This window comes from Ursus maritimus, unplaced genomic scaffold, assembly GCF_017311325.1.
Source record: "Ursus maritimus isolate PB19 unplaced genomic scaffold, ASM1731132v1 scaffold_18, whole genome shotgun sequence".
NCBI lineage: Eukaryota > Metazoa > Chordata > Mammalia > Carnivora > Ursidae > Ursus > Ursus maritimus.
Genome location: NW_024424230.1, coordinates 39,431,040 through 39,445,073, shown reverse-complemented (window position 1 = coordinate 39,445,073; position 14,034 = coordinate 39,431,040). Strand labels below are relative to the sequence as shown.

Below are 14,034 nucleotides of genomic sequence, written 5' to 3'. Positions count from 1 at the left end.
CGGGGCGCCTGGGTGGCACAGCGGTTGGGCGTCTGCCTTCAGCTCAGGGTGTGATCCCTGCGTTATGGGATCGAGCCCACATCAGGCTCCTCCGCTATGAGTCTGCTTCTTCCTCTCCCACTCCCCCTGCTTGTGTTCCCCCTCTCGCTAGCTGTCTCTATCTCTGTCAGATAAATAAATAAAATCTTAAAAAAAAAAAAAAGAATGATGAAGTTTCTTGTGTTAAGTACTAAGACAATAGTGAATAAGGTGAACTTCATTGTCTTTAACCTTAAACAAACAATTGATATTCCAATCACATTCTATAACCTTGTTACTCAAGAACCAGCAATGTCAGCATCCCCTAAAAGCTGGTTAGAAAAGCAGAGTGTAAGGCTAAACTGCACACCTACTGAATTAAAATCTAAATTTAACAAGATCCCCAGTGACCAAAATGCACATTAAAGCTTAAGAAGCACTATTCATGGGGCGCCTGGGTAGCGCAGTCGTTAGGCAGCTGCCTTCGGCTCAGGGCGTGATCCTGGCGTTCCAGGATGGAGTCCCACATCGGGCTCCTCCGCTGGGAGCCTGCTTCTTCCTCTCCCACTCCCCCTGCTTGTGTTCCCTCTCTCGCTGGCTGTCTCTGTCATATAAATAAATAAAATCTTAAAAAAAAAAAAAAAAGAAAGTTGAAGGTAAAGCATACGGATGATGGTTAACTTTGGAAGGGAATCAGGACACCTCTGTCTTGGAGAAAGCAGGGAAGGAGAGGAGGATTGAAGATACAATCTCAGATAAAAGGTGAGATCATCTAAGAATGAGTGGGTTCAGAGGTGTGGTCCATGTGATTGGGGTAGTCTCCTGAAGTGTGGAATGGCACGATAGGGCTACTATACAAAGATAGGGCAACTTTATAATTTATGGTCTGAATGAGCACACATTTGAGAATGAAGGGGTTATACAGATGGGATACCTACATAGCAGGTGTCATCCAGATTTTCCTGGGCAAAGGTTGCACATGGTCACCCTAGAAAGGAATCACCACCCCTGTGGAGGGAGCAGCTATTAGGAAGTGAATGGATATGATGGGTCCATTCAGCCTCTATGACCCTGTCTAGCATTGTTGCCAGTACAGGGTCAGAATCAGAGAGAGTAACAGGCTCACAGAGTTGGGGAAGAAGTAAAGCTGGAATATTAGAAAGGCAAGAGAATGAGTCACTGACAACGTCTTTGGAATGGGTGGCGATGATCTATTAACATTGTCTAATAGAGCTATCTACAATGTTGCAAATGTTTGCAAGCCAGTTGCTTAGTGTGAATAGTGAGCAAATGAATTATTAATTTAAAATAATTTAAGTGTAAATAGCCACATGTGGCTACCATTTTAGAAAGAACTGGTTTAGGGGCATCTGGGTTGCTCAGTCAGTTAAGCATCTGACTTCTGCTCGAGTCATGATCTCTAGGTCCTCAGATAAGGCCCCGCGATGGGCTCACCACTGAAAGGGGAGTTTGCTTCTCCCTCTCTCTCTCTCATTCTGCCCCTACCCCTGCTCATGCTCTCTCTGTCTCTCTCTCAAATAAATAAATAAAATCTTTAAAAAATAATAATAACTGGTTTAAATTAAGCCAAGGGAAAAATGAAACCAAGAGATTATTGGACTGTAAAGGGCAGCAAGAGTGAAATAAGTCAATCAGAGAAAGACAATTACATGATTTCACTTATACATGGAATATAAGAAGTAGTGCAGAGGATCATAGGGGAAGGGAGGGAAAACTGAATGGGAAGAAATCAGAGAGGGAGACAAACCATGAGAGACTCTTAACTATAGGAAACAAACTGAGGGTTGTTGAAGGGGAGGTGGGTGGGGGGATGGGGTAACTGAGTGACAGGCAAAAAGGAGGGCATGTGATGTGATAGTTATATGCAACTGATGAATTACTGAAATCTACATCTGAAATTAATGATGTTCTATATGTTGGCTCATTGAATTTAAATTTTAAAAAAAGACAGGGAAGCAAAAGTCGAAGGGCAGGATAGGATTTTATTATGCAGATTTTTTAAAATTTATTTTTTTAGAAAGAGGGCATGGCGGGGAGGGGCAGAAGGAGAGAGAATCTTAAGCAGGCTCCACACAGAGCACAGAGCCCAAGGTGGGGCTGGATCTCAGGAACCTGAGATCATGACCTGAGCCAAAATCAAGAGTTGGGCGGGCTCTTAACAGACTAAGCCATCCAGGTGCCCCCCTATTGTGCAGATTTTAGAGTAAGCAAAACTGTATTTAGTTCTGTGTGACGATGAAGCCCAGATGTGACAGTGCTTGATAACCAAAGAAAAGAGTTGGTCAGATTTAAGTGTGAAGTCTGAATATGGGTGGTCACATGGATGACCCTGGAAATGAAGGGAGTTAGCGGAGCCAGGAGTGGAGGGTGCATTTCACACTAAAGGACTTGAGGAAAGTTATGTAGGTCCCTGAGAACATGAGGTGGATATTAGTTGTGTTCTGAGATTCCTGGAGGAGGCAGTGTGGATCAAGAAGAATGTAGATTCCTGTCTCTGGCCCTGGTGCGGTGGGGGTCGAGGGGGGGACAAAGGGGAAAATTAAATTTTTTTTTTTTTACAAAGGAGGATAGTAATGGTGGTGGTTAAACCTTTTTTTACTATCTATACCATTCAATTGGTAATTTATTAACAAGTATTTAAACTGAATTGAGTGATAAGTTATATTAAACAACAAATAAATAATCTTATTTTCCAGATCTGCTTTAACTTTGGAAATGGACTCCATTTAGAGGTAAGGAACCAAGGGATTATTTCTGTCTTTTGCACTCAGAGGCTTAATTTCATGGAAGGCAATTTGGCTATGATTTACCAGATTAAAAATGCACGCTCCCTTAGACCTGGCCATTCCCACTCAGTGAAGGGCACAGAATATGTGCCCAGGGATGTTCAAAGCAGCATTTTGTGACAATCTAAATGTTCATTGATAGAATGGTAAAACAACTTAGGGTACATGAAGAATGTCCATGATGAGGTACTGAATGAAAAATCAAGGGGCAGAATAAGAGGTATGGTATAGTTCCATTTTTTTGGACAAAGAGCTTAAACATGTGCAACTGTATGGTCATAAGACAAGATCATCAGGCAGTTACCAGTGAATACTCCAAAGTGTGAGAGAAAAAGTAGAATGAAGTTTTATATTTTACATTATAAACTATAATGTTATTTTGCTGTTTTGCTACATAATTTAATTTTTTAAGTTCTAGAAAAATTTTTTCAACTAAAAACAAAAAAAAAAATCAGTGACCTAGTGATAAGCAGTATATTCTGAAAAAAATACATGTTATGTAGAGCAGCAAAATAAGTAAGGTGATAAACCTAGTATAATATTCATTTCTGATCTTAATATACTAGGTCAGCTGTATTGAAACTTTCCTTGCATAAAATGTTTTTCTATTAAAGCCCAACTGAAAATATACAGAATAAATCTCTTCTACTTAAAGTTCTGAAAACAAAAGACGGATTATTTAATCTTTTATCTCATTCTTTAAACAATAAATTCATTAACAGACAGTTTCACTTGGTTTTAGTTAAATCGATGCCACAGGGTAGTTACTCAGATTTAGTTTTAAAATGTTTAATAATTCATTCTTAAACTATAAGCCACCCCAGAAAAATGAAACTTCATTTTCAGTAAGGAAAGAATATTTTTGACACACTATATTATTTTTTAATTTGCCTATTTGTATGGTCACTCAATTACTCTAGGCTGTTAAAAGAACAATCTAACGATCATAAATCTTGAAAAGATCTGGTTGGCTTTATCCAATGATTCATGAATAGGGAAGCATCCAGTCTAGAAAATAGTTGTACAAACGAGAGGGCTTTGTAGACCCCAGCTCCCAGAGAGTAGGACGTTACACTGGGTATTTGCTGATTGGTTAGAACAGAATCACTTTGGACCTGGGGCAGATATGATGCAGTCCTGAGCAGGTCAGTGCTGACTGCTTGGCCTAGGCCTTCCTTTTCCGGGAGAGCCACGCACAGAAATTTAGTTAGGTTCCAATGTATTGATCTGGAGCTTAGCATAGGCGACTCCATCTTAGGCCTTAGTCTAGACGCTTCAACAAGCCTTTGTAACTCTTCACTCTGGGAAATCTGTTCTTACTGATAAAAGCAAAACTATACCATTCTCCTGATTTAGAGACAATTTCTTGAATGCCTATGGAGTTTGTTAGAGTGTATATACTTCCTCTTTGAAAATGAACCCCATTAAAAAATATGAAATTTATACCTTAAGATATGTGTGACAATTTTTAAAGTTTTAGTACATTACAGAAGACCATACTAATGTTTTAGGATACTTAATAATTGTTTGACAATATTTTATTGTTGTAGGTCTTAAACACAGAAAATGACAATACTCTGCTTCCTAAGCACACTCACTCAGTGCGGCAAAAGCGTGCCTGGATCACCGCCCCTGTGGCTCTTCGGGAAGGAGAAGATCTGTCCAAAAGGAATCCGATTGCCAAGGTACCTTCTACGGGGACGCCTGGATGGCTCAGTCATTAAGCGTCTGCCTTCAGCTCAGGTCATGATCCCAGTGTTCTGGGATTGAGCCCCACATCAGGCTCCCTGCTCAGCGGGAAGTCTGCTTCTCCCTCTCCCACTCCTCCTGCTTGTGTTCCCTCTCTCTTTGTGTCTATCTCTGTCAAATAAATAAAATCTTTTTTAAAAAAAAAGTTACCTTCTACGGAGAAATAGGAAATATATGTATATTATTGAAATATAGTGGGAGAAGACTTTTACGTTCATTTTTAAATTTAAGGAGAATAATACGATGTACTTACTGAGTCTTTTAATATTCTATATGTATTCTATGATTTGGGGATTTGATTCACCTAAGAGTCAGGACTCTGACACTAGTTGAATCTTTGTTTAAGAGAGAGGGCTACAATACTCAAAAAAGGATATTATATGTAGAGGAGAAAGGTTCTTTTTCCTGCTACCCTCCCTAAGTTCTCTTACTGGTGCCCTATAAATTGGACTGACAAAAGACAGATTAGCAGGAGAGTAACAAACAAGTTTATTAATATGCGTATTGCTCCTGTAACACATGGGAGTACCCAGAGATGAATAATTCAAAAGTTTGGTTAGAATTGGGGCTTATAAAGCATCTTAGCAAAGCAACAGTAAATTTTAGAGAAGTGACAAGACAAAAGAAAAAGTCCTTGAATCTCTCGGGATGGAAAATTGTGGGAGGGTAAATACGTGGGGAACCAGTGATAGAGAAAGACTAGTGAAGACAGCTCATTACGTGGATGCCTGATGCCATATCTAAACTGATAAGGGTCTAAAATTGTCTCTGATGATTAAAATTCGTCCTTCCTGGTAGAGAAGGGAGGGCGGACACCTTTTCAAATTTATGACCTGCTTTTAGGCACATAGGGGAAGGGCAGAAAACTTTCTTGAATCTGCTTTTCAATTGCCTTCAGCTCAAAACAATCCTACACCAAAGTGACCTATTTGGGGACAGTATATTCTGCCACCCTACAAATAAAAAGTAATTTTCAAAATGAAAAGAACTGGTGCTTAATAGGGAGGGTGACCATACATCCTTGGTGTGTACCCATTGTCCTGGCCTAACAATTAATAGCCCCCTTTTTAAAGTGTCCTGTTTTTTGATAAATTAGATGATAATCCGGCTAGTATGTATCTCAGACTTAGCATTCACACCTGAGCCCTTGATTTTTCCCCTAAAGCTGTTCTGCATCAGTTCTCCCCATGTCAGTCAATGGCACTCTAATTCTACCCAGTTTTTCAAAAATGTAGCAGGCACTATCAGTTCGACCTCCAGAATATATTCCAGATCTGCTCACTTCTCTCCACGGCCACCCCCATCGTCCAAGTCCGTGTCATCTCTGACCTGCGATAGCAAAAGAGCCCCTGACTTTGTCTGCCTGCTTCATTGTTGCCATCCCCCACCCTGCCACAGTCCATTCTCCAGAAAACAGCCAGAGTGATCTTTTAAAAAGACAAATCAAAGCATGTTCGCCCCCTTAGCAAAGGCCTTTCGATGACTTCCTGCTGCAGTGGAAGGAATATTCTTTACTCTGACCTATAAGAGCTCTAAGACAAGACCTCCTCTCTTACCTCAGCTTCTAACAGCCCCCATCTCCCACTCTCCTACATCCCTAAACCAACACAAACTCTTCCCAACTCCTCGCCCTTCGCCCTTGCTGTTCCCCGTGCCTGGAATCCCTTCCCCAAGGCTACTTGCAGTATCTCACAGCATCAAGCCTCCTCCCAAGTGTCATCCCCTAAAAGAGTTCCCTTTTCTGCCACACCCCCTCTCTCTATCCCTTCACCCCCGTTTCAGCCTAGTTAGAGTGCATTGTACTACATGACATGCCTACATTGGCTGGCTTGTAGTCTGGCTCCCTTGTAGAGTGTAAGCTCACGGGGGGCAGGGGCTTAGTTCTTAGGCTCACAGCTCATGCCCTGGACCCCAGGCAATACCAGCATCCAGTGCGGGGGTCAGGAAACATTTGTGTGAATGAATACTTGTTCATATCCAAGTGTTATCTTTATCTTTCCGACATTATAAATATCATGCATGAAGAGCTCCTTCAAAGGAGGAGCAGCTACAGAACAGAAGACAATGATTTCCTCTGTCTAGCAACAGGTTCTTTTCATAAAAGCCTTCTAAAATCCAAATTTTTAATTATGGCTTTACATAATAGTATGGATACAAGCAACTAAGTTTGCTGGTTTGGTTTGGTTTTCTGAGGTGTGTGAGTCATTCATACATTTTTTCAGTAGGTTTCTCCAAAATGCATGGATTCAATAAGCATTAGTTGTTCTTAGTAATCTTAATTACATGAGTCGTTACATATGTAAAATTTACATAAATTTTAGGGGTATATCTTGGGAAGACAGATTTTAAATTTGGTACATGAGTATAAGTTGAATTTCCCCAACTTCCCACATTCTCTATGTAGAGGTAATGCTATCAACAGTATAGTATCCTCTAAATCTTAAGAAATTTGTTAAGTATGTGTATACTTACATACTCTTATGTATACACATATATAAACAAACAGGTATGTCCACACACAGTTTTGTTTTATTTTTAACCTAAATAGCATGATGTAATGTATAATTAGTACATGAAGATCCAGAATACTACACACATGTGTATGCACGTGTTTGTATATATATGTATATACTTGGCAAAAAACAGAGACATACAGAAGTACAAGAGAAGACAAAGACAAACAGATAGAGACAGAAGTTCAGTGAAGGGTAATCACGGACTGCCCCAGGTTCACCATTCCACTCCAGGAGCAGAGCTGGTGTAGCAGGAGGTTGGAGGCCCCCCATGTACTGTCTCCTTGGTCATTCTCAACAGCAGTTCCCCAGCCCCAGTGCATGTTGGGAAACCTATAGGAAGGAACTGTAACTAATCCTGGACAAAGAAGTGACTGGGTAGGTGAGTGGCGACGGCTTCTATGATGTCTGAAGAAGAAAATTAAGGAACCAGTAGGGAGCCATAGAGACATATTTACTAATGAAGAATGACAGACACGAATGAAATTGTTTATAGAAAAAGAAGATGCCGGCTACAGAAGACATTTGAAATGGGTTAGATGCATGAATTTCCTGAGGCGTTCCAAACAGGGAAGGCGTTGACTTTTTTAATCCTTCTATAGAAGGATGCCTTATTCATACTCTCCAGATGATCGAATGGATTTATAGAAGTGATTTTGACACCGCAATTTTTTCCTTCATGTGCTGAATATAAACTTTATTTTATTTTATTTTATTTTTAGAGAGAGAGAGAGTGGGGGAGGGGCAGAGAGAGAGGGAGAGAGAATCTCAAGCAGACTCCACACCCATAGCAAAGCCTGACACTGGGCTCAGTCTCATGCCTCTGAGATCATGTCCTGAACCAGAATCAAGAGTCTGATGCTTAAATGACTGAGCCACCTGTGTGCCCCTCCTCATGTACTAAATTTAAAATCTGTCGTCCCAAGATATACCCTTAATGATATCTTAGTTTCATAGCAACCCTAAGAGGTAGGCAGTAGTATCTCTCCATTTTACTGATAGGAACACTGGGGCACAGAGAGGTTAAGTAACTCTGAGTATCACGTAACCGGTAAGTGGCTGAGACAGGATTTGAACCCAGGTTTTCTGACATCAGCACATCTTCCCTTGAGAGCTTATGTACTCTCCCTCTCTCCTATCAATATTATGACAACTTCAGAGGGAAATTTTCCATTAAAAATATGTGCATTTAAGTTACAGAGAGCTTAACTTGGGTCATTCTTCTGTTATTTTTATGTTAGATACATTCTGATATTGCAGAAGAAAAAGGACTAAAAATTACATACAAATATACTGGAAAAGGGATCACAGAACCACCATTTGGTGTGTTTGTCTTTAATAAAAACACGGGAGAATTGAACATCACCAGGATTCTTGATCGAGAAGAAACGCCAAGTTTTCTGGTAAGAAGAACAGTTTTACATTAATTAGTTTGTAGTTTTTCTTTGGTAATAGTTACGATTTATTTTTGCATTGTGGTAATTTAATTACCTTAGCTTAACATTTAATCTCTTCTATTATTTATGTCATGATTTCAGCTAGTTGGTTATGCTTTGGATGAAAGAGGAAACAACCTGGAGAAACCATTAGAACTTCGCATTAAAGTTCTTGATATCAATGACAATGAGCCAGTGTTCACACAGGACGTCTTTGCTGGGTCTATTGAAGAGCTAAGCGCATCAGGTCAGAGTTTGTTAATTTTATGAATGAGTACCACCAGTCACGTTAACCCCATAATGTATCTGAACACTAAATCCTATATCTTGATGGAGGCTGAGTACTACCCACAGGACAAATGGTCATAAATCTATCAGTCTAGGTTGGGAACTGCTTTTCTGTGATATGTTCTAAAGGCTTTACATGACATCTTTTTTTACCCTCAGAACAGATATGGTAGATCGATGTGACGGGTTAGGTCTCTGTAACAACTGTGCTGCCTTGTAGCTGGAAAGCAGCCATAGACAACATGTAAACATATGGGTGTGGCTGTGTTCCCCATAAGATGTTATTTACGGAAACACGTGGCTGGCTGGCTTTGGCCCACTGGCAGTAGTTGGCTGACCTTTGACTTATATTATTTCTATAATAGAAATATTGACCACATGGTCCAATGCAGTGGTCCATGTGAAGACTTGCAGGAGAGATTTCTCTTTGATCATAATATAAAGGACAGCTATGCTTCTCCTGAATTGTTCGTATTTTACTAAGCATGTATTTGTACCTGCCCATCCTTCTTTCTTTGTATTGATTATTAGAGCTATTATAAATAAATTTGCAGCGTTGCCCTCTTCTTATCTTTCCTATTTCTGCACCCCATTTACCCTTACTTTCTCATCCAATTCAAGTTTTTCATCTTGGTAAACTGTGATTTTGATAAGCACTTGAAATCCTTTTGTGAACAGGCTGAAATTATAAAGAGGATAATAATGTACAGAACTTGTGCTTAAAGTTGTTTCACCTTGGAGACCTTTGTTTCTAACGCCAGATACCCTTGTGATGAAAATCAGTGCAACAGATGCAGATGAGCCCAATACCCTGAATTCTAAAATTTCCTATAGAATCGTATCTCAGGAGCCTGCTTATCCTCCAGTGTTCTACCTAAATAAAGACACAGGGGAGATTTATACAACCAGTTTCACCTTGGACAGAGAGGTGAGTTGGTATTTTATGTTGCTCATCTTCTAAGCTCTTCTTTATCTTTTCAGGTTTTCCTTTCCCTTTCTTTTCTAATTTTCTTACTTTCTTACATATTCTTCATTTATAGGATAACTCCTAGAAATACCCTCTTCTCGCAGTGTGCAGTCCAATATGCCATTAGCCATATGTGGCCATTGAGCACTTGACCTGTGATTCACCCAAACTGAGATGTGCTAGAAATGTAAAAGTCATCAGCTTGGAAAGACTTAGCATGAATAAAAAGTGTAACACATCACCTTAGTAATATTCTGTTGATTGCATGTAGTATTCCCTTTTTTTTTTTTTTTTAACTTTTTAAAATCTGACTGTTGGAAAATTTAAAATTCCATACGGACAGCTCTGTTCTAGGGCCTCTCCAGTCAGGATTCTGTTTGCTAGAGCGTCCTAACGCAATGTTCCGTAATTGGTGCTTCTGTAATGAAACATCAGGAATCTCCTCCACGGCCAATACAGATACAGAGGGAGGAACAGAGATGGACATAGGAGTCCTACTTAGGATAATAGAAATACTTGTAAAGGAAAGAATTGTTGTAAATCCCAAATTGGAGGACAATTTCAATGGGATTCCAGGCAGGCTATTCTCAAACATTTCACTTTTTTATTTCTAACTCAAAGGGAAAATTTGAGATAAAAACAGGAAATAGGAGAGTTTTAAATGCTACATAGATGAAGGTTTTAACAGTGTGCACGAGGAAAACGTGGATAATCCTAAGAACACTGTATTGTCGTCAAACATAAATCATCGTCTGGGGCAGTCACTGTGTTTTGTATTTCTTGGGAAAAATGATTTCGTTTTGGCCAGAGAAGAAGATTGTGCCCAACATGGCTAACAGGATCTCTGTAGAATTAAAGAATATTATTACTCCTAAAATTCTAGTCTGTACTTTTTACATAAAACTAGAATGGAAAAGCATTATTTTTAACTATCCTGATTTGTGATAAGCTGCTGTCTGTGAAATAGGGCAAGTTTAGCCAATAGTGATGTCTGTCACTTAGTGGGCATCTACTGTGTCCCAAGTGCTATTCAAAGCATGTTACATAGATTAATCCATTTAATCCACCTAAAAACTCTGTGAGGCAGATCCAGTTATTATCCCCATTTTACACAGAATGAAACAAAGGGTCAAAAGGATTAAGTGTATATCCAACACGGCTAGTAAGTGACAAAATTGGAATCCAAGCAAGTGGCTCCAGGGCCTCAGTTGTCCTGACTTGCACTGAGCAGTTCTGTCCCACACAGGACTCCCATGCATTGGCACTGGCTGCCCCTGCTTTTTCTTAAACTCCAGCTATCCCTAATGGAGCCATCATAAGGGGACCGTGTGGAAGAGAAGGGCTCACTTTGGAGTAGCATGTAAGACATCATTCTCCAGGACAGGTTCTCTAAGAATCACACCTCTTAGAATGTCTGGGCAAAGTCAACCCCATTTTTTCCTTGCCGGCGAGCTTTTCTTGGGGACGAGGTTTTCCTTGCTTAATTCTTAGCTAAAAATGAAGAAAGAACCAATTCTTATAACCACCCCCGTCATTTCCATATAGAGCAAACTACATTTTGAATGGCACTCCTTTGTGCACAGACTATTTTAAGGAGAGACTCATTTCCTGATAATGTCACCAGTGACATATTTAAGAATTTGACTACCAACAACTTCTCTAGGCTTTTTCTGGCTTCTAGACATGCTCTGACGGCAACTAAACAGCATCTTCACATGAATAACAGATCATAAAACATATTTATGAATAAAATATACTGTGGTTCCTTCTCTTAAGGATGAAATGAACTAGAAAGACAGATTTGGGAGTGATTCACTTTCACCCCAGATGGGTATTTTTCATTGTCTTGCAGGAACACAGCAGCTATACTTTGACGGTAGAAGCAAGAGACGGCAATGGACAAGTAACAGATAAACCAGTAAAGCAAGCTCAAGTTCAGATTCGTATTTTGGATGTCAATGACAATATACCTGTAGTCAAAAATGAAATGGTAGCTATTATTTTTATAAAAGATATCTACTTACTCATATTTTTGTCCTACCTAAGAATATATCGCTTGCGTTTGTGCTACATTAAAATAAAAACCCTATGTTTATGTTTTGCAGACTGAAGGGGTAGTTGAAGAAAATCAAGCCAATGTAGAAGTTATGCGCATAAAAGTGTTCGATGCAGATGAAATAGGCTCTGATAATTGGTTAGCGAATTTTACAATCGTATCAGGAAATGAAATGGGTTATTTCCACATAGAAACTGATACTCAAACTAATGAAGGAATCGTGACCCTTATTAAGGTAAGTACTTAGTGTTCAAAATTGGAATGGGAAAAGTTGGTGCAGAGGAAGAAATGATTGTACTAAAGACTGCCTTACATACTCAACCAACACCACAACTGTTTGAGATTGGAGACCCCCCCTATTTGTCCAAGTTCTGTGGTTAGTAAATGGTCACACTACAGTCCAAATTCAGATCAGGAAACTCGAACCCTAATCTGACAACATGATACCAGCATCATTATTGCTCAGCACACTTCCTGTCTTGCTTGTAGCCCGTGTCTGACTAGGGCATTCTTATATCATGACCTCTTGCCTCTACTAAGTATCCCCAATTGACTATATTTTATTTGATCAACTTAACATAAAGCCAGACCTCATTAATAGCATCTAAAAACAAAAGCTGTAATAATTTGACAAAACTCGAATCCGGTTGTCCTCATAACTTAAATATGCCTAAGAGTCACTTGTAAAGTTACATGGCACAAATGCAGATTCCTGGGCCCCGTCACCAAGTCTGATGGGGTGGAGCTCAGGAACTTGCCTTTGTAACAGAAATCCACTTGTGATTCTAATATAAGCAGTACGAGGGTCACCTTTTGAAACACAGTGTTCTAACTTCTTGTGCTTAATTGAATCAGTGAAAGAAAAATAGTCCTATTAAGTATATGGGTCTTATACCTTTGAAATTTATTACCCCCACAGAATTTTTTTATACAAAAATTATAATTATAGGGTGGGTTTTTATCTAACATTATAAGTAAGAAAGAATATCCGTGTATTTTTAAATGGTTTATGATAGAATTGGCTTATCAGATTTTGAAATAAAACGCAAAGCTACAGCTTTCAAAATACTATTCCATTGATCACACACAGACAGAGGTTAATTCCAGAAGTTTCTAAACTTTCACAAAAACTTACTATATGACAGAGTAGGTAAAGTCTAACCACAGGAAGAGGAATAATAACACTGTAAATATATAACAGAATAGAGATATATTAACTTGAATTTTCACAGTAATAATTATGTGCACCATTTATTAATAGGCTATTTATTGTATGCACTTAGACTACCACTTTGTAAAGCAAAGGAAAATAGAATACGATTACCTCATGTTTAAAGGGAAGACATATTTTATGATTATGCAAGAAGTGGATAATGGCATCAGAGACAAATAGATTTGCTTACTTATATAGAAGTAAGCAATCCTCTTAGTAGAAAGTGAGTACAATCTTACTAGATGCTTAAGACAAAAAGCCAATAACAGATAAGGAAAAAGTCAGTGATGAATGATAGAAGTTCTAGAGGTATTCTCATTCTACCATGGTAGCACAAAAAGGGATACAGTTATTTCTACCAAAGGAGGCATAGCAAAAAATAGTAAAATTAACATTATTGTGACATCAGCAGATTGAGAAAATTATAAATATACTGTCTCAATTATATAAAGAATTGCTTCTAAATTTTAAGAGCAATAGTCAGATTCTGTTCAAAGGAAGTTAGAAAAAGAAGATATACAGATAGCAAATATGTACATAAAGGATACTCAACATCATTAGTTATTGGGGAAAATGCAAATTAAAGCTAGAAGAGTTAGCACAATGCATCTGCTCGAGTGACTATAATCAGAAAGACTGACACCACCAGCAATCGGCAACATTAAACAGAAACTGGAACTCCTATCTCTTGCTGGGGAAGCATAAAATGATACAGCTAGTTGAGCAGTTTTTTAAAACAAGTAATTACTCAGTGACCCAAAGATATAGTCCTAGGTGTCCACCCAGGAAAAATAGAAGCATATATTGTAACAACTTGTATGATGTCAGCGGTAACCACTTATCCTGGTGAACATTGCATAATGTGTAGAATTGTCAAATCGCTGTGTTGTACACGTAAGACTAATAAAACATTTGCATGTCCAGAAAGGAAGAAAAAAATACATCTATACAAAAACTTCCATGCAAATGTTTATAAGCAGCTTTATT

General features: G+C 38.9%; 1 protein-coding gene across 1 annotated transcript in view; it reads left to right on the top strand.

The window, feature by feature from the left end:
• The first annotated feature begins 207 nt into the window (after positions 1-207).
• Positions 208-14,034, top strand: part of DSG2 (desmoglein 2) — a 30,111-nt gene continuing 16,284 nt past the window's right edge. Inside the window, exons 1-8 of the mRNA XM_008692890.2 lie at positions 208-369; positions 2,736-2,771; positions 4,376-4,510; positions 8,329-8,490; positions 8,626-8,770; positions 9,573-9,739; positions 11,631-11,768; positions 11,884-12,069. Coding sequence (XP_008691112.2) covers positions 208-369; positions 2,736-2,771; positions 4,376-4,510; positions 8,329-8,490; positions 8,626-8,770; positions 9,573-9,739; positions 11,631-11,768; positions 11,884-12,069 — 1,131 coding nt within the window. The remainder of the gene's footprint in view (positions 370-2,735; positions 2,772-4,375; positions 4,511-8,328; positions 8,491-8,625; positions 8,771-9,572; positions 9,740-11,630; positions 11,769-11,883; positions 12,070-14,034) is intronic.